General features: G+C 43.8%; 1 protein-coding gene across 1 annotated transcript in view; it reads right to left on the bottom strand.

Moving 5' to 3' along the window:
* Positions 1-27,956, bottom strand: part of RANBP9 (RAN binding protein 9) — a 92,877-nt gene that overhangs the window by 27,906 nt on the left and 37,015 nt on the right. Inside the window, exon 2 of the mRNA XM_088471639.1 lies at positions 10,574-10,685. Within this exon, the coding sequence (XP_088327765.1) occupies positions 10,574-10,685 (112 nt within the window). The remainder of the gene's footprint in view (positions 1-10,573; positions 10,686-27,956) is intronic.

Here is a 27,956-nt window from a genome sequence, read left to right as displayed (position 1 = left end):
ATCCCAATGAGCTAGAATCCAATTTAGCAAGGACTTGGGAGTGGAAGCGGGCATAAGCCACCATGTCGAATGTGGATACCATGGAGCCCAGCACCTGCATTGCCAAGTGTACTGTCACACTGCGCACACGAGACTGTAGTGCCACAATCTTGTTTTCTGGTAGAAGAATCCTCTGTCCCAGAGAATCCAGCAGCACCCCCAAGTGCACCATCTGCTGAGTTGGAGAAAGAGAAGACATTTTCCAATTGATTATCCAGCCGTGCTCTTGTAAACAGGCAATGGTCATCTGCAGATGACCCTGTAACATCTCCTGAGATTGTGCTAATATCAGGAGGTCATCCAAACATGGCAGTATCCTGACTCCTTGTCATCTGAGAAGAGCCGTGATGACTGCCATTATCTTGGTAAATACCTGAGGGGCTGTGGCCAGACCAAAGGGTAGAGCCTGAAATTTGTAATGTTGCGGATCTACCGGCAATCTCAGAAATCTTTGGTGTGATCGTGCAATCGGAACATGCCAATATGCATCCTGTATGTCCAGGGAGACCATGAAATCTCCAGGCTCCATTGCCAGCATAATTGACCGTAGGGTTTGCATACAGAAGTTTGGCACATGGATTAATCAGTTGAGAGACTTCAGATTAAGGATAGGGCGATGCGACCCATTTGTTTTTTGAATCAAAATAAAATTTGTATAATAACCCCTTCCCTGTTGCGTCACAGGAACGGGGACTATGACTCCTGACTTCAGGAGGTTCCCAATAAACTCTTGGTAGGTCGAAGCCCTGACCGGGTCTGAAGGAAGGCTTGAGGGGGGATGCCTCAGGAACGTGATGGCATAACCATGAGAGACCAGCTCTCGAACCCAGGCATCCGTAGTTGTCCGATAACAGTCCTGGAAGAACTGTAAAAGACGGCCTCCGACCCTGAGACCCCCCAGGGGGAGGCCCACCCCATCAGACAGACTTCCTATCTGGCTTGGAGGCAGGATGTTTGTTTGACTAAGATTTCTTGGGCTGACGTGTCTTGCGGGCATGACTCTGTCTAGAGGAAGACTGACCTTTTGTCCTACTCTGTGTGCGAAAAGACCAAGCTGCCAACTGCCTAAATTTAGGGGTAGACATAAGATTCGTCAGTTGCTTAGACTGAGGAAAATAATCCTTAGCCTCCTTCTGACGCCTAAAGACCGGAGCCATGGCTGTCAGTGGAGCCTCCTCTTCCTCTATACTGAGGACAGATCTAACAGCTCTCACCAGAGAGGGGACATCCACAAGGTACTATTGGTCTTTTTCTACTGACCCAGAACTCTCAGTATCAGAGTCTGAAGAGGAGTCCGAGTCCTCATGCCCCTGCTTTACCACCACTTGTCTATCTGGCTGCTGAGGAGCTATAGACGGCTGCATACTCTGACTAGAGTGAGCAGTAGAATTAACCCAACAGGAATTCATGGGGGGCAAACATATAGAAGGATACAAATGCTGTGAACACCCCATAGCATGAGGAAACACCGCAGCCGGAGCCCGCGATTCTGCAACTTTGTCCACTAAATGCGACAAAACCGGATACCACCTGGGTGGCTCTAACGCTGGAGCAGATGTACCGGATCGAACAGGTAGTGGTTTACAACAGTAACTACACATTCCATCCTGGTTAACATCCTGCTCAGACAGGCCTGCCAAACAAGACACACATGATCTTAGTACTGGCATATCATCCATCTCACCTACACCTTTAGACATGACAAATGTATAAATGGTATAAGGTGTACAGTATAAATGCAATGTGAGCCTTTATCAATGAAAACCCACACACCCTTCAGAGGGATGAGGAGAAACACAGTGATAGGTACAGTATAACTGACAGTTTGAAATTAACAAAAAGGCAGTACAAAAAACAGCAGCTAGCATTAAAGTCACATACAATGCATAAATACGTACACAAATGCTATTGCAATTGGACTCTGAATCAACTAACCAGGGGTAATGGTAGGATATAGAGTGCTATATAACAGATCCAAAGGAGAGGTATATAGGGAGACAGACCAACCTCTGAACTCAGACCAACAGCTACAGCAGTACACACACAAATGCCATCTGCGAGCGTCTCACCATGAGGTGGTCAAATATAGCAAACCAGGCGCTGAAACACATACAGGAAGTTGCGTTTGGGTTGGGGGAGCAGCGGTCGGGAGAGCGCCTATCTCCCCTAAGCTGCAATTTTGATGGCACAGGTATGCTGGCCTCATAGTAGTCGACGCTTACAAGTGCGTCTACTATACGTCCCCGGCGACAGACGATATGGACCCGGTCGCCTTAGTGAGGACACGTCACTCGAGGCCTTCACCCGCAGCTGCAACCGATGTGTCTCCTACACCGGATGCCAGGACTGCCGCGCACAATTCCCTGTGAGGAATCGCTTACCTGTCATCTCCGTGCCTGACTGCAGTCCAGACCTCAGCAACAGCCGCTAGCTAAGCCACGCTGAGGCCCACCGAAAACCTCAGGGCATATAGCGGTACTGGTGTTTCAGCGTCGGCGGAGGTAGTAGGAGTCATTAACGGAGCCTGGTACTGCTAAACTCAGTAGTTCAAAGACTAAGGTAAATCATAAAAGAAAAAAGCCTGGGACTGCCTAGGCAGTCCTGCTGTATAACAGGTGCGTCTTGCTGCGCACCAAACAAAAAAACGGAATGCCTGTGGCTGAGGGCGGGGTATATAGGGAGGAGTACCAGTGCATGCTGGGAGCTTCAAAACTGTAAGCGATTTGGTGCAATGGATCGCTTCCACTACATACCCCAAGTAGATCCTGTGGATCCTGAAGAAGAAAGTAATGATAGGGTTCCTTGCTAATATGGAGTATTATACGTAATTTAGATGTCATGTGATAGGGCAATGAAAGTATTTTTGCAATAGTGTATTATTTATCAGACTAAATAAATAAATACAACTATAGTTACACACTGCTTATTTTGTAAGTAAACCAATACCAAATCTAGTTAGTGCTTATGCCTAATGTTTAGAACTTTTTATCCAAGGTGGAAAATACCTTTTAAATCTCAAAGCTAATACTGAGGGCCTAAACCAGTCAGTGAGATAAGTGACTCTATTTATCATGGTGAGAAAAGCTGCATCTCTGGATAAAATGTGTTTTTTCCTGGAGATATGGCTAAATGCTTGGGACCAGGGGTAATTTGGATGATGGAATATTCCATATTATGGAATATTTGCATATCATAATGAAATGTCTTGGGAATGGGGCCCGAATATACATACAGAATGCATTTATGTGTTATATACACCTTATACACACAGCCTGCAGGTCATTTTATACAATATTTTCAATAATTTTGTGGCTCAAACAAAGTTTGTGTACATTGAACTATCAAAAATCAAAGGTTTCATTATCTCAGTCATGCCAAAAAAATTACGTATTTCGGAATATTTGGATATGGGAGACTCAACCTGTACTGATCAGTTGGAAAACACTAGAACAAGTGCAATCTATTCAAACGTATAGTCTTATCTAACCACTTGTTTTACAAGAACAATAATGACCTTTGGATCAATCAACAATTTTCTATATTGTCGAATAATCACCAATATTATCGCTCTGAGCACAGCCTTAAAAACTATAAAGGACAAGAAAAAGCAAAATGCAGCAGAAAAAAACAACTTACATACAGTATATCTGAGCTGAAACTGATGTCTACACATTGATAATGGTCTAAAGATTACATTTTATTGTTATACAGTAATGATGTCAACACAGCATTAATAATACAGTGACAACCTGTAATATAGAACATCTCTGTACTGCTCCAGAGAGAAAAGTATATAAATGAGGGAATTCAGGTTAGCACTGCCGCACTGTAATGACAGGCAGTCATCTCATTTGCCTCTAGTCATGCATAAAGTCACTGCTGATGAGCAGTCCCTGGCGAGTACAGGCAGCCGCCCCCAACACACTCCCCCCTCCTGATCGGATAATAAAAAAAAAACAAACAAACAATCAAGACACCCACAACACCCCCAAAACACTCTGGGCCTTTTACATGGGATGTAGTCAGCAGCCCAGTGTGCGGGATGCTGACGGTCTAAATACCGGCGCCGGTATCCCGACAGCGTTGGGATTTCGGCTCCAGTATCCCGGCTGCGGGCATCCCGAAGGTAAGTATCGGGAGACGGGCACTAAGGGGGGAGGGTTAGGTTTAGGCACAGAGAAGGGAGAGTTAGTATACATACCTACGGGTGTCGGGATGCTGACTATCGGTATTCTGACCGACGGCAGCCCAACCGCCGGGAACACATACCTAACCCCTTTTACATACGTATCCCGTTACCATCCCTGCATTTATCTTTCAATGATTAATATGAGGGCCTATTGAAGATTTTGTGAGGGATGTCTTGTAGCGTTTTAGGGGTACACAGTAATCTTGCCTTCACTTATTATTTGTTTGTTACTATTTACTACACAGTTTTGTAAATTACATACACAAACAAGTGCACTCTTGAAAAGAATTAGCCATACTCCATGTATATTTTTGGAAACATTCCTTAGAGATGCTGGTCCATACCATTACGCTGTTGATGCCTATTTCTCAGCCATACACTCATAGTCCAAATTTCCTATTCCATCATATCACAAAATGTTGAATTGGATTAAGATTTGGGAACGGGGGGAGGTCACTGGCGTATGCTGAACTCACTGTCATGTTCAGGCAACTCATTTGAGATTATGGGCCAAATTTAATTAGCCCTGTTAAATGAACTGCCCATGTGAAAAAGGGCGATAATCTTGGGCTTTAACGCCCGTGGCTATTCAATTAGAGTCCTTTTTTCATTCGAACGGCTTGTTCACGCCCCCTATAAATCAACGCATTAACAGGCGTTAACACATAAAATCCATGATAAATTCTCGGCTCTACCCGTTAAGTGCCTTCACCCGCTTATCAGGTCTGATCAGACCCCTGAAAAAAACCTCTGAGTAGTGCATCCTGCGGGCTGCCTTCGGGGACTAATTGAATAGGACCAGGGGATCAATTAGCACGCCATAAATTACTGCGGCTAATTGAATTCTCCACCATATGTGCTGTGTGCTCTTTTGGTATAAAAGGGGCATAGCCAAGAAAATATTCCCCACATTACACCACCGCTATCAGCTTGGACCACTGACACAAAGCAGGATACATGCGTGGATTCATGTTGTATATGCCAAATTCAGATTTGTCTGACCTGGCAACACACTCCCCCAACACTTTAACTGTCCCAATGTAGCCTCAATTTTCTGCTCTTAGCTGACCGGAGTGGATCTGTGCGTCATCTGCTGTTGTAGCTCAACCACTTCCAGGTTTAACATGTGTGTAGAGATGCTCTCTATCATGCCACTGTTGTAAACCATGGTTATGGTCACCTTTCCTATCAGCTTGAACAAGTCTGGCTATTGTCCTCTGACCTCTCTCGCTCACAGAACTGCTGCTCACTGGACATTTTTTGTTTTCCACACATTTCTCTATAAACTCTAGAGACCGTCTTGGTAGAAAATCCCAGGAGATCAGCAGTTTCTGGGATAAATCATTCCACTGTCAAAGTCACTTAAAACCACATTTCTTCTCTGTTCTGGAATTAGGTCTGAACAACAATTGAATCTTTTGACCATGTCTGTATGCTTTTATGCATGGAGTCGTTACCACACCATAGGCTTTTGTACTGCTTTCTTTCCAAATGCCATTTACTGCCTAATGTGGCTCCAGTATGTAAATGAAAGGGAGGAGATAGATGAAGGGTAACAAAAAGGAATCAGACAAATACTTCTCCTTTTCTAAAACTGGGTACACACTAGATGATATGTCGTCTGATCGTCCACATCAGCCAGTGTGTAACGCCTACGTCGCTGATGATGCACGCTCCCGCACATAGTTAGCGACATAGTCAGTGGGGGCCATGCTGCTGAATGCAGCATAGCCCCCGCCGTCGCTCCCTGCATGGACACTTGCCGATGCCGGGACGCGCCGCCTACGATATCGTGCTGGGCACCCATCGGCTAATGTGTACCCAGCACAATACACAATAAAAATCTTTAAAAAATACAGAAATAAATGTAGATTGATCTTTTCAAGCATTTCAGATGGACAAAGCAGAAACAGGTATTCATAGACGTACATGCACCCCAGTAGACTTTCCTAAATAGACCTTGAGTATTAACAATGTAATAATTACATTGAAGCAATGTGTTACTTACTTTAAAAATAGAAATATATCAGAATAGCCGCTTAGGAATTCTGTGACCATGCAGCCAAGTAATTCTACATAGGTAACAGCTTTCCATGGTTACTTCTAATCTTTTATCTTACAGTATCGTACCGTTGTGGGTACATTGGACCTCATTCAGGAGGCGGTCGTTAGTTGCAAGCGGTTGCACTGAATCAGGGCGGCAACTTGCATCCTAAACAACCGCCTCCTTGTCGATCACTAAGCTGTGGGTTAAAACCCATAGCTCTAGCGACCGACATGGGTGATGGTCGCGATGGTCAAGACAATTTGCGACCATCGGGGCTTACAACCAGACCCTAAGGTTGGGTCTGGGCACTCGTAAGCCCCAGGGAGCTTCCTGCTCTGATCGAGCAGGAAAGTACCCACTGACATCAGCAATGATGTCAGTCGGGCTGCCCCCAAACGGCAAGCTTTCCTGCGGGAACGCCTCCGTTTGGGCAGGCACGCCCCCTGCCCGCCTCCCAAACGGGGCGAGCTGCCACTCACCATCGACAGCTCGCACCGTCTGCTGCGAGACCCCTAGCGACGGAGCGTCCGTCGCTAGCCGGGTCTCGCACATGCGCACGACGGAGCCGGCTCCGTCGTGCGCATGCCCAGTGGGGCAACATCGAGTCGGTTGCGAGCGCTCAGCGCTTCTGAACAGACTCTGAATGACCCCCATTATACCTTGTAAATCACACATTGTAAATGAAAACATGTTACATGTATGTGGTGATCCTTATATATTAATGTGTTTTGTCTCCACTGACAGTTATACCTTCCATCACAAATGATTGAGGTGACATAGGGCCTGATTTAGAAGTGGATGCAAATCCGGCCACTTGCATAAACAGACGCAGCATCGGATGCAGCATTGGTGTTCTGAGAAACCCTCATGTCCGTCTGAAGTATGCCGCTGGAGCCTTAACCACTGCGTACAAATTGCAGGCACAGACATGCCCCGAAGCGGTCACAACACCTGCATTTGAGTCAGCCAATTACCTCCCACAAATACACCCTGACTGTCAATCACTCTGTGTCCAGGTCCTCTCTGCAACTGCTGTCAGTATTGAAACTTGGCACATATGCAGTACAACACTAATCACTCATTGGCATTACGTCCACCTCTGAATCAGGCCCATAATTACATTCCAAATTTAAGTTAGATTTTACATGAGTGACATCACTATTCTCCAAACTTTAAGTCATGACATCATCACTACATCAAATATAGATTTTACAGTATATTTTAGATTACATGTTCTATATTCAGGTAACTTTACAGCCAGATAGAAGTTCATCATCACAGGTGAAACCATTGACAATCCGGGGATAAATGCTAGAAGTCAGAAATGCAGCCTTTTGTAGAAGAATAGAAATAAAAGTAAAACTAAATATAAAGAAAGGGTCTTGGGTCAGATACAGACATGCAAGGTGAAAATATCACCAGCAGTGCACTAGTCATATCTATAGGAACGCAGCAGTGACATTATCAGGCTGACGAGGCAGTTCTGTTTTTAGCTCCTAGTGATAGTACACAGTTTATGTCCATTCATTCCGTGGGAACATATCCAGAGACATATGGTGCGTACACACGGTACGATAAAAATGCACAATATTAACTATATCAACCATATTGTTATCGTTAATTTTTTGGTGCCTACCAACCATCAAACGACCAGGGATGCGCGGGCATGTATGGGCGATAACGATATCGCCCGTGCATACAGGCCAACCTGGTCGATATCAACGATCGCGGGCCCGTCGGTGGGTTGGTGATGAGCTGGATGAACGATAACGATCATCCAGCACACCGGGAAGGTGCAGGATGATCAGTCAGCGATATCGTCATCGCTGACTGATTATACCGTGTGTACGCACCATTACCTTTACCTACACCAAATTCAAAACACCACAGCATTAATTTCTAGTGGCTTATTAAAAGACCGATTTATAGGAACACGAGAGGCAACATGTTTATAGTTGTGTTTGTCAAGTTCAGATGGTGACAATATTATTTGAACCATAGTATGACTAGCAGGCCAGGGAAGTAGCCAATCTACTCTCTCAACTATGGTTCCAGCCTAAACACAGAACAAATATGATTAAATCAGTTTCTTACATGACTGCAATGTGATTGAAGAGCTCATTGGGGGAATTTAATTCAGCAAGATGGACCTGATTTGATAATCCGGCAAAGTAAAATGTGTCCATTTATATTTCAAGTGTTGTCTCATTCCCCTTAGAGGTGCGTAGGAAAGGTTGCACTGTAGGGACGACCGTAACTGGCTGATACATGCGCAGCTGAGTATCGGTGATGCCCAGGGGCGCATCACCAGCAACGAGTCACCCCCCTCAGAGTACAAATGTTAACGGAGAACAATAGCTTGCCTAACAAATGCCAACATAATGTACAGATTCTCTTTGAATAGGGCCTTGTAAATATGCATCTGGGGATGTTACAATATGCCTTTTAATATTCGGTCAGCTTGTATTTTAGGTTTAGTAGCCCTCTACATTCTATTAATGTTTATGACTTAGATCCAGTGTGTTACAATGTTCTGTGAAGCTGCCAGGCAGTGAACACTGCTGGCACGGATACTGGGCTGTGAATGACAGACCCTGCCTCCAATGCATCACTACAGAAATATATGAATTGGTTCCCAAATGTGATATGAGTGAAGCTTGGAGAGGTCATCACTAGATCCCCCCGCATGGTACCCTAATAAAACCTATATAGGCTCTTTAATGGAGGTTACCTTGTTAAAGCATGTAAATAGGTTCTAATGTGGGTTAAAAAGTTACCTGAGCAGCTGACTTGTCCTCAAAGATGTAGTATGTAAATTACCACTAACTAGTATACTAAGGGGTCAATCCAATTAGCTGCGATGTACTCGCAGGAGTCATCGCGCCGCATTTTACGGCAGCCTGAACTGAGGGCGGGCCGCGAGAGGAGATGCTGTCGTCTGCGTTTTAATGCCGTGGCAACCGCAACTCGCACTGTACGCAGCTGATTTGATTGACCCCTTTGTTGCGCAGAAAATGTCAATTTATAGTATGGATTACAGAACTGCTCTCATTAATGTCCACCAAGTTCTGAGTACATAACACCTCTATTTAACTGAATTGGTGGCGAACGGTAACAATAACATACATCAGTGGTGTCAAACTTGGGCCCTCCAGCTGCTGTGGGACTACATATACCAGCATGCCCGGCCACAGTTTTAGCATGCCCCAATAGCAAAACTCTGGCAGTGCATGCTGGGACATGTAGTTCCACTGCAGCTGAAGTGCCAGAGTTTGACACCACTGACGTACATCAACAGTACTGTAATAGTAAACAGAGAATGCCAGTTTTAAAAACTAACCAAGAACAAATTCCCCATGAGGTAAATGTTCTATGTTAAAAAATAATATTTCCTGAAAAGGATGAAAAATCAGAGATAAAACCAAATGAACAAAACAAAAATTGGAAATGTTCTTTTTTCCCCCTGTAAATATATATTAGTTTTTGCACTAATTATTAGCGCAAAAACGAATACATATTTATTGTTGTACTGTGTCTTTTTGGATACAGATGTGTGTTGTGTAGTCACAAACACAATCGTTTCTGCAGCTGAGAGACATAGAAAAAAAACTCATATCATATCATATTTATACTATTGTTTAGTATCAGCGTCTGATTTGAGTTTGTCTTGTATTCTTTCCCCCTGTGGCAATCACAAAACACACAATTATGCTGGTTCATGAGCATTATCATATTGTCATTTATAAAATTTAACAGCTGAGCGTTGTGGTAGAATGACAGTCACAGGACATGTAACACTTTCCCCTGACAGCGACTACCTGGAGCTTGCAGACAGATTATGCTATTAATGTGCAGGCAGCTGCTGCAGCTCACTATGCAGGAGGACTAAATCTGTCCAGCTCTACTCAGTGGAGCAGAATGAAAGCGAACCAATCTGCTCTATATAATAGGAGTAGACAGATTAATGTCCCTGCAATGTGAGTGGCAGCGGATGCCTGTACATAATCACCATGGTCTGGCTTCCGCTGCATTGCGGGGCTGAAGTGGAGGGACACCCTAATCTGCACAGACTACATGATGAAAACCATGGCTGACTACAATATGTTCTATTTATTCTACTTCTTCCCTATATATATATATAAACTAGAAAATAGTTTACACAACATGCTGAAAACAAACATATTTGAACAAATGAAAAACATAGTATTGAATTAACCAATTTGAATATATTAAAGACAATTTTAAAACTTTATGAAGAGAACACTTTTTTGCATGTAAGAAAAGCCCGGAGTACTTACCCATCTCTGCCTTTACTAATAATTTTCACCTCAAAATAGTATATCCCACACGCAGTTGGAATAGGATGTGTGGCCCGCACTGAGGCAGCATCTCTTGAAGTTTTACCATGTCCTGCGCAAGACAAAAGAAAATATATATATATATTGCGTTGTTTTATGCAATTTATCAAGAAAGGCTGGGGACTATGGTAATGGCCAGAAAGGATATTAAATACTATAAAATTACTTAATGATCATATCAAGTGGTTAGTTGCATTTCAATGATGGCAGTCATTGATCCCTTTTATTAATGTATCTTTATAGCAGCAACATACAGTATTCCGCAGCGCTATGCAATCTGAAAACGTTATTCAGGCTTATTAGTCTATCCCCCATTTAAGCTTACAATCAGCTTAACCTTCCACAAGCAAAGAAACACAAACATCATAGCCAAATTAGTTTGAAGCCAATTAACCTACCAGTATGTATTTCGAACATGGGAGCAAACCAGATCAAATGGCGGAAAGAAACACTGCACAGACAGCACACCTGCAGGAACCGAAACCAGGGCTCCAGCTCTGCTAGACTGAAGTGCTAACTACTCTGCACTTGTTTATAAAACTGACTCTTTAATGGATTTCCCACCTTTTTGGATTGGCTGATGTAAGGCAAGGGTAAAAAAAAAAAAAAAAAAAAGGAGAGTTATGGTAAAATTTACCCATGTTAACTCTCTTTCTTCGAAGTCCAGAGGGTCAACAGTCAGACAATTGGGTGTAGGTGGCACTTGGAGGACCGACACCAATACCAAAGCTTTTTCCTATCCCAGGATGCCCAAGGCAGGAGCAGGATAGGAGAGAAGGAAGACTGGTACACTGAAGAAGCACACTCTCACACAGAGAAGGAAACAAGTGACCAAGAGAAGAAACCCATAGAAGCCAGGTGCGTCAGGGCGGGCCCCCTGTGGACTTCGAAGAAAGAGAGTTAACAAGGGTAAGTTTTACTATAACTTTCCTTTTCTTCTTCGGGTCCATAGCGCTCCACAGGGAGACAAAAAGGGATGTCCCACGGTGGGCTGCCCACGAGGGACCCACAGAGCGAGTAGAAAGAGCAGATACTGTAGCTGGCACAGGAAGGTCAGTCTGCATGTAAGCCTGTGAGATAGTCATGCGAAGCCATCTGGTCAGAGTCTGTTTGTTAGCTGGCTATCCCTTCTTGTGGAATCCATATGGGACAAAGATCGAGACCGATATCCTGATGGAACTAGTACGATCCACGTAGATCTTCAGACAACATCCAAAGAGGCCGGAACCACAATTTCCCCATTAAGGAAACGAGAGACCACCTTGGGAAGGAAGCTGGGGCATGTTCGAAGAACAGCCCTGTCCGGATGAAAGATTAGAAATGGAAAGTGACAGGAAAGCGCCCCTAAATCCTATACCCTAAGGACAGATGCTATAGTCAGAAGAAACAGAGTCTTCGCAGTGAACCACTTGATATCTACTGAATCCAGGGGTTCGAAAGGAGGTTCCTGAAGTGCAGGGAGAACCACTGACAAATCATACAGAGCCGCAGGAGGGACAAAGGGAGGTTGTATACGTAGAACACCTTGCAGGAAGGTGTGAACATCCGGTAGAGGAGCAATTCTGGGTTGGAACCAGGTGGACAGAGCAGAGACATGCACTTTCAGAGAGGCTAGGCCAGTGTTGGCTAACCTTGACACTCCAGCTGTTGTGGAACTATATATCCCAGCATGCCCTAATAGCAAAACTGTAGCAGTGCATGCTGGGTTATGTAGTTCCATAACAGCTGGAGTGTCAAGGTTAGCCAACACTGGGCTAGGCAGAGTCTAAGATCCAATCCAGCTTGAGTGTCATAGTTTTTAGCTGCACACCACTGAAAATATGTATGCCACACCCGGTGATATATCCTGGCAGAGGCCGGTTTACGCACTCTGAGCATGGTCTGGACCACAGAGATAGAAAACCTTTAATACCAGTGGTGTCGTCAAACTCTGGCCCTCCAGCTGCAGTTGAACTACACATTGCAGCATGCAGTGCCACAGTTTTGCTATTAGGGCATGCTGAAACTGTGGCAGGGCATGCTGGGATATGTAGTCCCACAAAAGCTGAAGGGCCAGAGTTTGACACTACTGCTTTAGACCTTAGGAGGGATGTCTCAAGAGCCAAGCCATTAAAGAAATACGGGCCAGGTCCGGATGTAGACAGGGACCCTGAGACAACAGGTCTGGGCATAGAGGAAGTTGGAGAGGAATGTCTGTGGAGAGACTTTGAAGATCAGAGAACCAATAGCATCTGGGCCAAGCTGTAGCTACCAACAGGACCGTAGCCCCCTCTTGCATGAACTTCCAAAAAGCCAGGGGCAGAAGGGAGACTGGAGGAAAGATGTCGGGGTCCCTTGTCCTGCCTTGTGCACTGGAAGTTTGTGGTTGTGTCGTGAGGCCATGAGGTCCACGTCCATCATACCCCATTTGTCCACCAGGAGCTGAAAAGACTTCTGGATTGAGAGACCACTCCCCTGCATGCACTTCGTGACGGCTGATGCGGGACACTTCTGCCATTGCTGACCGGCTTTGAGTGCTTTCTTGGTGACTGAGGTAGGCTACTGCCGTGGCGTTGTCGGACTGTACTAGTACTGGCCTGCCCTGAACTATATCCTGAGCCAGAGAGGGCTTATAAATGGCTCGGAGTTTTAGGACGTTGATTGGCAAGATCGCCCCGGATGCAGTCCGGCATCCTTGGAAGGAGTGCTGGCCGGTCACTGAGCCCCACTCACGGAGGCTTGCGTCCATAGTGAAGAGTGCCCAGTCTGGGATCCAAAAAGGGGCGACCCTAGTTTAGGTGGGACATCTGTAGCCACCAGGATCGGGACAGACGAACCTCCGGAGACCCATTGTCTGGGATCTGAGCAGATGGGGCAGTCCATTTCACCGAGAGCGGATCAGGTGTTGTAGGGGCCTAAAGTGAAACTGAGCGAACTCCACCATGTCGAAGGTGGACACCATGGATGCCAAGGTCTGCACTGCAGAGTGAATTGACACTCGGCGACTGGAGTAATCTGTGTACTCGGTGCTGTAATACAGAGATTTTGTCTGCTGTCAGGGAGATTTTCTGAGCCAGAGAAGGGGTCATGGAGGACTTTTTCCAGTTGATTAGCCAACCGTGCGTTTGTAGAAAGGCAATGGTTACTTGGGTCTTTACCAAGATCATGGCAGTGAAGAATTTCTGGGGAGCTTGCTAAGAGCAAGAGATCATCCAAGTATGGGAGCAGTCTGATCCCCTGACGACGAAGATAAGCCACCATAACTGCCATGATCTTGGTAAAGGACCCTTGGAGCTGTAGAAAGGTCAAAAGGCAGTGCTTGAAATAGGTAATGTTGCTGTAGGACAGCAAACCAGAGATACCACTGATGAGAAGGCGCTATAGGTACATGTAGGTAAGCGTCCTGAATGTCCAGCGACACCATAAAGTCCCCAGGCTCCATAGCCAGGACAATGGAGCGTAGGGTTTCCATAAGAAACCTGGGCACCCTGATAAACTTGTTCAGAGACTTGAGGTTGAAAATAGGCCGATGAGACATGTTGGGCTTCTGAAACAAGAAAAGGGTAGAATAATAGCCCTTTCCTCGGTGTGATGAGGGGAACAGAATTATTACCCACAATAACAGTAAGGACTGAATGGCCTTCTGGAGGAGCAGCGCTTTGCTTGGGTACGATGGAGGTCCTGTGCAAAAGAATTGCTGGGGGGGGCCGCCTCAGGAATGAGAGGACGTATCCGTGGGAGACCACTTCTTTTACCCAGGCGTCTGAGGTGGTCTGACGCCAGAACTGGGCGAACTAAAGAAATCAACCTACCCGCCCCGTCAGACTGAAGGCTTGTCAGATTTGGTAGGTGGACGTCTAGTAGCCCAGGTCTGTTTGGTCCTAGGCTTGGAGGCCTTAGTGGATGCAGACAGCCATGGAAAGGACTGACCTTTAGCTTTTCCATGGGGACGAAATGTCCAAAAAGATGACATCCGAGGCTTCATAGTAGATGCAGAGGGCAAAAACGCCATCTTGGCCAAACAGGATCTCCCCAGAATAAGACTCCATAGCCTTTTTAGAGTCCGAATCTGCCTTCCGTGAGTGAAGCCAAACAATACGGCAGGCTACCACGAAAGTAGCAGATGCCTTGGAAGCTAGGAGACCAGTATCCAAAGCCACCTCTCCTAAATAGGAGGCTGCATCTCTAATGCACCCTCGAAGCATCAGAGGGAAATGTATCTTTTAAGGCTTCTACCAAACTCTCAATAGCTTTTGCCACCCAGGCCGTAGCCCTGGCAGGACGAGTAATAGCTCCTGTAAGAGAGTATATAGATTTCAGGCAAGCTTCAATCCTTCTATCAGTAGTCTCCTTTAAGGAGGTTGCAGTATGGATAGGTAAGGTAGCGTCGGCATATCGACGCCCGTCTTTAGACACTTGCCGGGATATGACAGTCGGGAAGCCGGCTGTCGGGCTTAGGTCCGCCAGCTTCCCGACTGCATACCACTGGAAGAGGGTAAAAGGATAGCGAGCATTCAGGCAGCTGAAACCTTTTACTTGGCATTTTCCATGCTTCATATGTTCAGATAGTTGATCAGCGTGAGGAAACTCTGGCAAAACTACCTTCTGTCGCTTAAATAGTGGCTCTTTTGCCTTAGGAGTGGGTTCTGCCTCTTCTATTTGAAGAATAGGTTTTACAGCTCTCACAAGTGCAGGTATATTCAAATTAGAGGGGGGTTCCTCCTCTCCCGAGGGGGATTCAGATTGAGAGAGGTCCACGTCTTCTGCCTCCCCAGAATATAACTCAGAATCTGATAGCTGGGTGGACTGGGATAACACAGCACGCTTAGTAGGTTAACTATGTAATGGTTTCTCCTTTTGCAGCATTTGTTGAAAGGCTGTAGAGGTAGCTGCCAGACTCTGCACTGAGGTAGAAAGTACATCTACCCATGGGGGAGGCAAAGGATTTGCAGGGAGTACCTGCTGTGGTCATCCCATAGGGGGAACTACCACAGGGACCCCTAGGTGGCCCGCATTTTTTGCCAACACCTGTGAAAAAGAAGCCCATGGGCCAGGTGCCGTATAACAAGATGCACACAGATCATCTGGAATGAGATTCTCTGAAGCTAAGCCTGCTAAACAGGACTTGCAAGACACCAGAGTGGGAGCAACAGGCTGCTTGTTATTCTTGCCTTTGCTAGACATAGCTGCAAGGATAATGTAGCACACAATCTGGTACAATGCAGTGAGCAACCCAGATATATGTACAATATGGCACAGTGTAGTGCACAACACAGATATACAGTATGTGATATCCCTCACAAATATAGGTAGATGTGAGGTACAATGAACCTCAGTATTCCAGGGATAGAATGAAAGAAAGGGAAAGGTATAAGCCGACAGTTGAGAAAAATAAACATACAGCAGCGCTAGCACAAATCACATACAATGCAGAGCATACAATATAAATGCAGTGGGCACTAAATTCAACTACACAGACCACAGTGGCTGGTAGAATATAGCACTGTATAACCTGGCTCCTAGGAGAGGTATACAGGGAGACCGGACCCAGCATTCCCGGAGACCTGATGCAGAAAATGGCTGCCGTGAATCTCTGAGGGGGCACAGTGTGAGGGAGGAGCAGCTCAGGGGCAGCAAGACCGCAGTGAAATGGCGCCGTGAGCTGGGGGAGGGGCAGCAAGGAGAGGGCCTTCTCCCCTATGCTGACATAAACCACCGGGTCCCTGGCCTTAGCTGTCCCCTGCCCCAGTATAGGTTATACCCTGGTGGTCTAGTGGTGTCCCGGACGAACCGGTGTCCACATCAGCGTCTCCAGTCCCCTTGAGTCCCGGCTGCAGTCCGGGGTCCAAGAAGCCCTGCTAGCTAGGTCTCCCCGGAGCCCTGCCGAGAGTACCTACCGAGGGCTTGAGTCGTGGCGGGGTGATGAACCAGCACTGTAGAAGTCCAGAGGACTATCTAGCGCTGCTTGATCTGTAATTAAAATTAAAATAAAACGCATATGCATTTGTATCACATCCTACACGATAAGATTTCGACCTATAATTTTTCCATAACATCTACGAAGCAGATTTATGACGGCGGGGAAACGCATCATCGTACAAATACTGCACACGATGTATACAATTGGTTATTACGATTGATCTAAATCAGCCATATCGTGAAAAAAAATAAATTGCACCGTGTATGGGCCTCTTAACGGTGATCCAGCTCCAGTGAAACGGAGTTGCCTTTAGGCAGTGGGCGGGGTATTTGGGGGGGGGATAAGGACCGGAGCATCCTGGGATAGAAAAAAGCTTTGCTGTTGGTGTCCAGTCCTAAAGTACCACCTACACCCCATTGTCTCCCTGTGGAACCCTATGGATTCTGAAGAAATAAAAAGGTATCCTACCTAAATATTTTTCCCTTTGATTGTGTCCTATGTAAATACTATTACACTGTACTGTAGTGATCTGATGGCGATAGCAAGTTTGCTCGCAGATAGGTCTATACTCTACAGATGTCCAATCTGCCCTCTCCTCTTAATAAGCTCTTTATTTCTTCCACAAGCCTATGGTCAATCTCACTGCATACCTCTTAAATATTCACAAATGGAAAATGGGGATACAGTACAATAAGGTCACATCTTTGATCAGTACACACCTCATCTTGATCTAGCCGAACCACTACCATTCTGGGCAAGATCATTGGTGCTGAGAATCTGGCACCGGTATGTTGTGAAAGCATGGGATGTGTGTGGCATTATTAAAGTGGTGTACATGGTCAATGTGGGGTGTAGTCTTGTAAAAAAAAAAAAAAAAAAAAAAAAAACATAGGACAGAGAGCAGACATAGGTTATAGCCTTTTTGCTCCTAGCCTGCACAGTGAAAGTATAGAAAACTGTTTAGCATATACATTGCAATCCCTACAATCACTGTCCCCAGTCATGCACGTAAGTAGGAAGGGGTCCCTGTATACATTTGTATTGGGAAGGGGGTTAAATTTTAGGGCAAATATAGGAGGTAAAAATGACAGCTCATAACTGGAAGGCACTTATCAGGAGTATGTTGTTGTTTCCTCTACTTCAACAGTACCAAAATAAGGGCACAGATAGGACAGTACCACCAAGCACATGGCAGCGGGCCTATACTAGGGGAATAGCTGGTGATGTAAAAATCCCCTTCCAAGGTGGGAATATCCTTAAAAGGGAATCGGTATGAAATACCAATGGACGGGAGGCCGGCTATCAGTACACTGACAGCAGCATTCCGATGGTTCAAATCCCGACAGGGGAACAGTGAGTAATGCTCCCCTGTCCTATTTACTCCCTCACCCTGCTTTCCTGTACCCTAATACTAACGTTCCCTACCACCCACACTAACCCTCCCGGTAAAAACCTAACCCTTCCCCCTTAGTGCCTAACCCTCACCTGTTAGTGCCTAACAACCCCCCCCCCTCTACTCCCTGTCTAGAGCCCAACCCTACCCTCCCCACTTCCACAGCCTAAACCTAAGTCCCCCTCGGGTGCCTAAACCTAACCACCCCTCCCCGCGGCCGATACCTTTTCCCGGTTTCCTGACGAATGGGATGCAGTCTGCCGGGATTCAGACGTCGGCATCCCTAGTCATGTTGGGATTCCATCGCCGGTGTTCTCTCGGCGATTGGGATTCCAGTGCATCCCCTTAAAAGAGCTGTATGACTACATGGAGAAAGCTATTGACAACCCGCACAACAATGGTGGAAGAAACAAGTATGAAGAGAAACTGAGCAAGGAACAAAATGACACCGCACCAAATTGGTCACATTTAAGGTAGAATTCAATTCTGTGGGAAGTGATACTAGGCATTATGGTGATGCCCAGCTGCACACATCAGCCAATTATGGTAGTACCAACATCGCAAGCTTTCCCGCTCACCTCTAGGGAAAACTTAGTGTTGGCAGGACGTGATGTGCAGTTATGGAATGGCTCATTGCACTGATGTTGAGAATTTCATTCCTCCCATGTAGTCGTATTTATTTCTGAAGTAAAAATTTAACTCCTGCCAAAGTATTGGATATTTCACACATACTTGTGACTATTAATCAATGATTTTCCAGGTTGCAGTATATTATTTTTAAAATCTCACTGAATATGATGCACTAATAAAACTATGCAAAGTACAAAATTGTGGGAGCCCAATGGATAAGGCAAGAATACAATACTATAAAGAGCACAAATATGCACAATCAGGTCATAGTGTCTCATGCTTTAAATCTGGATAGGTGAAGTTAAATGTTATAAGGGATCAATATTTTATTTTAGACACCACATAAGACCTGTTCCAATGGTAAGTAAGACAGGGATGGTTAGAAATCAATGGATCTCTACATTAGGTCTCATCTGCTGTTCACAGTAGAAAATTATGTCTGCAGTGCATTCAATTCTAAAAACAAATTAAAATAAGCTTATGTGATCTGGCTCCCGAGTTCTTTCAGAATAAACTAACTTACAGAAGGGCACAATTCATTTTGGAGAGGGCTTGTGCAATAGAAATCAGCACGCTATGATGCCTCCAAACACTAAGCATAACATACAAAGTAAAACAAGTTGGGTGTATGAACTTTCATATAGGGGTACATCTAAGATGAAGACATTCTCTTATGAGCTGTGGTTAATGATTAGAACCTTCTTTTGGCCTCATACTGGCCCAAATTCCATGACTTTAAGTTTTTCTAACTATGGACATACAGGAGGTGACTGCGGGGACCTACATTGTTCTGCTATCTAATATAATAATTACAACAATAATACAGAAACCGCAAATTCATTCCGCTTGCTACTTTAAAACAAGTCAACAGGGATGGGTAGGGCTTAACAGTGAACAGGCCAGTCACCTAGCTACAATCTCTTCACTGCAGCTTGTGATTGGTCATCCTGTTTCCAGACACGGTTGTAAGAGGACCGGAGAAGCCAAACGAAAAACAACTGCATGCAGCCTCTGGGCTCTGACTGCCGCGAGACTGCATGAACACTTTTTGCTAGCTGGTAGTACAGCTATTAATAAATAGGTCAAACCTATTTAATTAAAAGCTGAATTAAACATTTCCCCTAATGCCAGACAGACAGAATTACAAACTGGCATGCAGAAAGATGAGCAGATTTTAGCAGCAAGTCACTTATATCCTGAATTAGTGACAGTATACAGTCATTTGTTTGCCTCCTGTACACCATTTGGTCAGGTATGGAATATAGAAACTGCATCATAAGAGTTCTCTTATATGATCTACTGTAGCAACATCTTCCTATGCTACGGGAAGAAATAACATTGTTTCAGGGGGTCTTGCATTGAAACACAACAAAAATGTTCTGCGTTTTCTCATTTGTCACAACCATGGTTCAGATGGTCTTAAAACTGCTAATGCTGTTTTTATGTACTATATGATGTGCGGTTGCCTTTAGTAATTAATAAGGTTTACAAACGGCATAGCACAAAAACAATGATGTTACATCAAGCCTCCCTTAGAATCAGTGCTAGAAGTACTTAGTCAGGACCTGATTCAGACCCGGTCGCTAAGGCTCGTAAGCCGCTATCAGGTCGCTGCTTTGAGTGACAGATAGTGCCGTTTGTGGGTGGTTGCAGGGGAAGGTGCTTGTAAACAGGGGAGTGGTGTTGCGGACGTAGGCGTGTCAGGCCACCAAAACGCCGTTTAAAGGGCGTGCATAATTAGCAAAGTAGCGGCACTGTACACGTCACCTGCACGTATTTCAGCCAGCACTGATCGCAGTGCTTGCAGCGGGGAAAGGCAACCTCAAGGGCTGCGAGCAGCTTTGATAGCTCTCGATGTTACCGATTAATCCTACAATTCCCGGAGATGAAGTGTGTTGCGAGTGGAAAGGGGGCGTCTTTATACACTTGCGAGCGCTCAGTGTCGTAGCTCGCTAAGACATAGTGCGAGTGCTTAATTTAAATATCCGGACCCTTTTTGCCAGCGAGCGGCCGCATCTTGCGATCAGATCTGAATGAGCTCCTCAGTGCATTAAAGAAAAAGTCAAGAGATGAATATATAACATTGTTGGAAGATGACAGATCTTTCTTTACGGACTAAAGCGGTCAACATAAAACTAAAATAAAAAAAGCTTTGTGCATTTCACCAAATGTGTTGCTAGAGTCTAAAAAAGGGGGCTATTCAGTTGATTGATGGTCGGTCCATATGGTAATTGCATGGCGTGTCTGAAATGACTATAGGCAGATGAATCATTAACCCCCCACAAAACTCCATTGTGAATACATGACTGTTTCTTCATTTTTTTTGTGAGACCCAAAATAGTTGTGACACTCACCTTTGTCTGTAATTGTTCAGTTTATATTTAAAATATACGGTGCTATATGTACTAAGTTTTGCTAGTGCTTGTATATACACTTTAAAAAGAGTGTTTAACATATAAAATCATATTGCTAAAACAAACCTACACAGTCATATGCATCAATGTGCCTCTCAAGCAGTGCAGGCTTATAGTACAGCATAAACAAGCAATGTACATACCTCAACAGCTGTATCCTAAATTATACTGTCGCTACTGCAGTTAAAGCGAACAAGCCAAGCAGATTTAACGGAGGTAAGGCATATTCCATATGACAGTGGATTAGCAGTAAATAAAAAAAATGGCCACCAGCATATTGAAATGAAAACTGTGAAGGTTGTGTGACAATTACATTTACCAGCCCAGAAAATCATTAAAAATAAGGCAGTGTGTTTGGAAAGAGGAAGGGCTATAGTCCAAGTTCTAGGAGCCTGCATGACTTCAGAACTAGAAAAAAATATAATGAATCAATGACACGGCTCACTGCTTCCTGTGTTCAAAAGCTGTGCCAGTCACAGTAGAAGAAAGTACACAACATTACTAAATAATGTCTCAATCTTTAACAAGGATGGTTTGTAATTATAGTGTCTGAAAAAAATTGTTACCATCAGAAAGCACATTACATGATAAACTGTGTGGAGAACACGATTAAGTCACCACACCTTGTACAGATGTATTGAACATGCTGTACTCAGGAAACCATTTTGTGTAAGCTGACTAAAATAGCACTGCCACTCTGCTAAAGTACACATTCTCTACACTGGAAACAACTGGTTCCACTCACACTATATGAACTCAAGAAACCTTAACAGAGATTCTATTTGTAGCCCTGTAATATAAAACATAAAATAAACAGCACCATATTGCTGTGTGCAATAGGAATTTACTCACAAAATCATCCATAACTGCTGGATTCCACAATGTTCCACTAACACCTCTCACAGTCACAGATAATAATCCTGCACAAAATATGTATTACTTATCCACCAAGTGAGTCCTAAGCTTTCTGGGCAAATATATTATATTATTTTATAAATATTTATATATATATATAAAACTTTATTACTTATTTATTTAAATGTATTAGGTTTAGGATACTTTTCGCATGGGTGGGACTTTTACGGCAAGTGGTTTCTGAGAGCATGTGGAGCAATTGAGTGGAATGTGGTGTTGTGTTGAATGAGTGGCATGGGTGTCTTTGGAATAAATGTGTGCAGATGCCAATGTTGATCTTTTTTTTCTTGAAATCAAAAGGTAAAGTGCATCCCTTTCAGGGGATGGTGGGCCAGAATTGCGGCCCAAGTGCATGGTATTATTCTCTCTCTATCCAAACAAAAAGAGCTGTACTGTATAGAATCTATAATATAATTCTACAAAACAGTATGGTATGCGCAGTATGAGTTGTGTACTCAGCTTTTGGCTGAGGAAATATGGCAGCGTTGTGACTGACACACTAGACCAGGCAGAAGTAGGGGAAAGCAGCAACGATGCACCCTGGCAGGGGTGATCCACGGTGACTGGCCAGCTGTGGCTGCAGGTCACAGTGGTGGATGCAGCTCTTGTGTATAGCTCTTAGCTGGGCTGCTGCTGCGGGTAGAGAGCTGGGAGCACAACAGCTGCAGTGGCAGCAGCCTCCCCTCCCATAGCCCAGCACACAACGCACCCTCCCCCCTTTTCAACCGTCCCAGTTCGGTTACTGGAAGATAGGGACACAGGGAGTAAACAGAGACCAGAAGCTGGAGCACTGGGGGAAGGCACAGGCTCCTCCTCTATCATTCCTAACACAAAAGGAGAGACGCAATGGTTTATACCCAGCACACCTGCCAAGTTGAGTAACACATTAAAAAGGCATATTTAATAATTATCGAGACTTGGGGCCATATTCAATATGGGGCGATAATTTATCGCCGATGACGTCATTTTCACCTATTTCCAATATCCCAGTATTCAATTACATTGACTTTTCGCCGGTGCGAAAAGTCAATGCTAAAAAAACTGGGATAATTTTTCGCCAGCCTTATGCTGGCGAAAAAGAGTGCAGAATTGGGGTTTAGGGGTGCAGGCTTAAAAAAAAAAAAAAAAAAAAAGCCTGCACCCTTAGGAATGCCCCCTTAAAACGATCTGTGTTAAAAAAATAAAAAAAAATAGGGACACAACAAAAAATTTATTCACATTTTGGGGTTTCAAAAAAATAAAATAAATAAATAGGGAACACACTTCTAAATTAGCGGAATTGAGTCCAGAGGGGTTTCTTTATATGCGGCAGGTGTTTTCTTCATTACGGGAGTAGCGGCAGGTACATTTTTGCTGAATTTGAAAACATCATTTAAGGGACTTAAAAATAAGCTTTACCCATTTTCAAGTACCCCAAATTTGATTGGCATAGTTATTTTTCCCCAAAATATCTTCTAAATACTCTTCTGCATCACCTTCTTTAAAGTTCCATTTATGCACCTGCCACGGCTATTTAAAAAACAGATTTTCTTCTGCAGGCAAATAGTACCCATAGTGATCCCCCATGTCTGGACATCTTTAGGGCGGTCCTAGGATTATTTCCCGAAAATTCCCGTTTTTTTTCGCTGATCCAAGTTTCGCCAGTTCCCGTTTTCGTGTCCTTTAATATTGTGTCTGGGGAATATCGGGCACTTGCGCGATACTTTTCCGCCTGGAAAACAGGCGAAAAGGCCAGCGGGCGAAAAGTCTGGACTTTTCGCCTCAAATTGAATACGGACCGTGGTCTTATTGCGGCAAAAAGAAATTAAGGATTGCCTGAATGTATTAAAAAAACACATGCAAGGACATTTGTAAGAAGTAAAGTCATGGCTAACATGAGCAGTTCACTTCCACGTTCGGGATGCGGCTGAGCTACTGCGTAAGTGTGGTTTGCCGACTGTCCATGTGCAAGCGTCCATTGCCGGGGACTCTCCTGTCAACTTTTGGAGAATGTAGCTCATAGGATGGTGTTAGCTGCCGGGGGCCAAGCTGCTTGGTAAATTCAGCACTTTAGCGGCTTTCGCAATTAAAAACGGGAGATCGTAGAAGAAAAGCATCAATATCACCTGGATCCTTAGAATTTTGCAAGTAGCCCCTGAAAACATCTTATATATTGCACATATTGTTTAATAAATATGTCCATAAGGCTCCAACATTGGACCATTCCTCAAAGGGTTAATTTTGTCCAGTGCATCACGTAGAGTTTTCAAAAATTCCAGAAGGAATGGTTTACTGCAGTGAAATCATTTCTAGTGTACATTTTCTATCAACAAAGTATTTAAGACTTGGACACAAGAAAAAAAAAAATTGTGGTATAGGAAAGTTCACATACTTGATATTATGTAAATATCCCGTGTGTCACAGGGAAACACCCAATAGACTGTAACAAACCAGTAAAACTTGGGGATCGAAATTGCCGGGGTGTTTTTTGACATGGATCGAGGGACAAGGAGAAAAGAGAGGGAGCAAAACTAGTAAAGGGGAGGGAGGAGAGGAGACAGAGTGCGAGAGAGAGAGCACGTGAGAGAATATATAAGACAGGGGAGGGGGTGGGATGGGTGATTGGAAGAAGAGGGGTAAAGACAAAAAAAAATTGTGTCTGGGTGCTAAATATTTTTTTAAATCCCCCCAAGCTCTGATACTAGTATTTAGGACATACTTACAGACTTTTGAAAACTCCTCTCTGGGAGCAGCCTGGAGGAGCTGGCAGGTTCGGGAGGCGGAGCCGGTCTGTAGACATCATTAGGCCCTCCCCTCACCTGGAAAAGTCTGATATTCACAGGTCAGCAAGGAGGGGGCAGGGATAAATGATGTGATTTCAGTAATTTTAGCTCCTCCCCTTCCTACGGACCCACAAATTTTCATTAAAATCTCCCCATCCTACTCACTTCATTAGGAAGTGGGCGGGATGCGGGAGATCTGGGGTGCGGGGCACTACTCGAAAAAGCGGGAGCCTCCCGCAACCTCCAGGAATGTAGGCAAATATGACTTAGGAACACTTGGTTGTCTTAATTTAAATGCCTTTTGAATAGTTTCTTTATCAATACTGCAAGGTCTATCATAAAGGTGCACAGGAAAATGTGCAATGTTGGGAAACTGAAATCCACCTGCACAACATCGAGAACTGAACTGTCCCTTAAGTTATCTCACCATATATACCCTGTATAGGATTCAAGATTTACTGATTATAAATTAAAATATTATATACAAAAAGGGTTTTAGTTACTGTTTTTGTTTGTTTTTAAATACTACTAATTTCAGAACATTTATTTGTGTCCTTTACCCACAACATTCCAAAGTACAGATATATCCTCATACTGTGGCTCAAGTTGTGCCAAATACCCCCTCTCTGCGTGCCAGATCTAGTGCGACTCAACCAGTGTCTTTTTTTGCTCAAAATGTGCGTCTTAAGCACATAATTAAAACATCTAGAAGCAGCAAAACTACATTGCTAGCATACACTGACCAATGAGGCTTAATCTCTGTAAAAAGGGCACCGATACGAGCAGCCATGGCTTTTCCCTCACTCCATGTTCCATTGTGCTTCACCTGCGACTTTGCATGTGTTATACTAATCCCTGTGCGTTTTAAGTCGCAGCCTAGTGTCTGGAATGCTGTGAGCTGCTTTTGGCTGCATCTCTGATGCATGGGGCAAAGTCACCCAGTGTATGAGGACACATTTGCACATTACAGAGGAAAAAACAAAATAACCTTTTCATTTGATCTGCTGTACAATATATGAAAAAAAAAAAATTATATGCATTTAAAAAAAACGTAAAAAAAAATATTCTCAGTTAAAATAAAAAAAACTCTCTAGAAAGATACAATCATTATAAGGTCACTCACTGCAGTAACGAACTGTAACATGATGAACAAGGGCACCAAAGCTTTTGGGTACTTTTTTCAACTTTGGCAGTGAACAGAAGATAATGAGCAAGCAATAGAATAGGATAGATAGGGTGGAGATGAAGATTCAGGTGACTTGTTAGGCTTCTATTACTTTAGGATAGTGGTTCTCAACTATTCCCAATAGGTCATCTCTTGTGGATTTCTTTAATCCAATAAAATCGTTATTTTAAGGAAAAACACCCCCCTAATTAGCTTAATTAGTCCAATAATTATGTCATTATTGTTTGTTAAAAGCAATAAATGGCCTCAAATTACCCCAGAATCAAATTAATTCATTTATGCACCCCAAATTTAATTAAAGCATTTATTTAAATGAATAGCTTTATTATTTTTGAAATGTTAAAATAATATTTTGGCCTAAAATTACCCTTAAAATCACCTTTTTTCTATAATAATATAATAATAAAATAAAAAGTTTGCTTTTAATAATTTTGGTACAAAAAAAAAAACATGCAAAAATTGGCCATACAATGCATTTTTAAAAAATAATATATTTTTCTTGGGACAGTAATAATAATAACCATTATCACTGTTACCCATTTATTTATATTTTTAGGAACGGACTGTTCCCCAATTTTTTTTTATTTAATTTCACACAGGGTTTTGCCCGGAAAAAAGTGAAACCGATCTTTTTGTCCTATTGGATACCGCGGGTATCAGGACCGTGCATACCCATGGTAATAGAAAATTAGTTGCAATGTCTGCACTAATTTTTGCTGGTAGGACCTTGTAGCCAATTTATTATGCCCCCTTAGAGAAAGAATCTGGGAGACAAAGGAATACCTATTTTCAAAATTGAATGAGATTGAGAAGGTATATTTATGAAGTGGTGGGTTGAAAAACCCGACACTTCTGTTTGTGTTTATACCCATTATTTAAAAAGGCAGTGCTTTTACTAGCCATGTCTTGCTAGTACATGCTCTACCCTTTTAAATATCAGGCATAAACATGAAGAAAAGTGTTGGGCTTTACAACCCGACACTTCGTAAATAAACCAGAGTGTCTTAATTTCACTCCAAAAGGCCTGGAGTTTGGGTCAGAGCCAACAATCATTGGAAAAGGAGTTCTCTGCAGAGCAGAGACAGCAGGATTGACTTTATGTAATCTCAGTGACACATATCAGGCATCTAGGAGCTTTTATGTGCTGTCGTTCATTTTCACACACATTGAACGAACACAGCTTTCAGCTCAGATATCTTGATAGTCCTCAGTAAGTAAATACTGTCCCAGAGCTGTCGCTTATGCCAACTTATGACATACTTGTATACCCTCCAGGGACCTGTGGTAGGCTCCTGATTTTTCTATTAACCCCCTGCACTCTCTAGGCACTTCTCCCGCATTCTGCCCCGCTAAAAACAGCCTGCGGGTGCCGTCCCCACCCACAGGCCGCAGTGTCCAGCCCAGCATGTCCTTAAGTGCCAGGCACGCCCCCAAGAGTGATGAAAAGGGGGGGGGGCGCATCTTAAACACCTTAAGCACATTTTCAGACGAGCACAAGAGTGCCCTTTCTCTAGGTCAGGCACCCTACCAAGTGCTGGACCTATAGTGAACACTAGACTACCATTGTGACCTTTGCTAGCCTGTACCACAATCTGCCACTATATATCAAGTGATCAACAGGATTGCCGTGTAAGCTCCTACTATCCGGAGTTTAAGACCAGACAGAACCTAAATACTGGTGAGCATATCCAGCTCTAAGGAAACAGCGGGTGGCTGTTATTGGCAGAAGACCTCTCCGGCGTGACTCTAGGGGTCTTACACGGCGGTCCCTTGGTGATCATAACACAATCACACTGAAAATAAATAGTCGCATGACTATAGTCATGGTCCTTGTGCAGTTAGGATTGGCATACAGTTTGCAGCATATTTTTTTTATATATGTCTAGCCATGGTTTATTCATAAAAAAGATATAATAAATAATATCTAAGAAGCATAACATTTAAAATATTTATTACAAAGTTAATTTTTTTTTCAAATATTAATTTGTATGTCTTTTTCCCTTATTATTTTAATATAGTACTGTAGACTATTATAATTAATGCGGGAGTCATTAAGGAAACTTCGATTCCGGCTTTGTTTCTATTCTTATCTTATCTTTGCAATGCTCATGTACCAACAATAGG

This window comes from Taudactylus pleione, unplaced genomic scaffold (assembly GCF_031769625.1).
Source record: "Taudactylus pleione unplaced genomic scaffold, aTauple2 ptg000116l, whole genome shotgun sequence".
In the NCBI taxonomy this organism is placed as follows: domain Eukaryota; kingdom Metazoa; phylum Chordata; class Amphibia; order Anura; family Myobatrachidae; genus Taudactylus; species Taudactylus pleione.
This window is presented reverse-complemented; position numbering and strand designations above follow the sequence as displayed.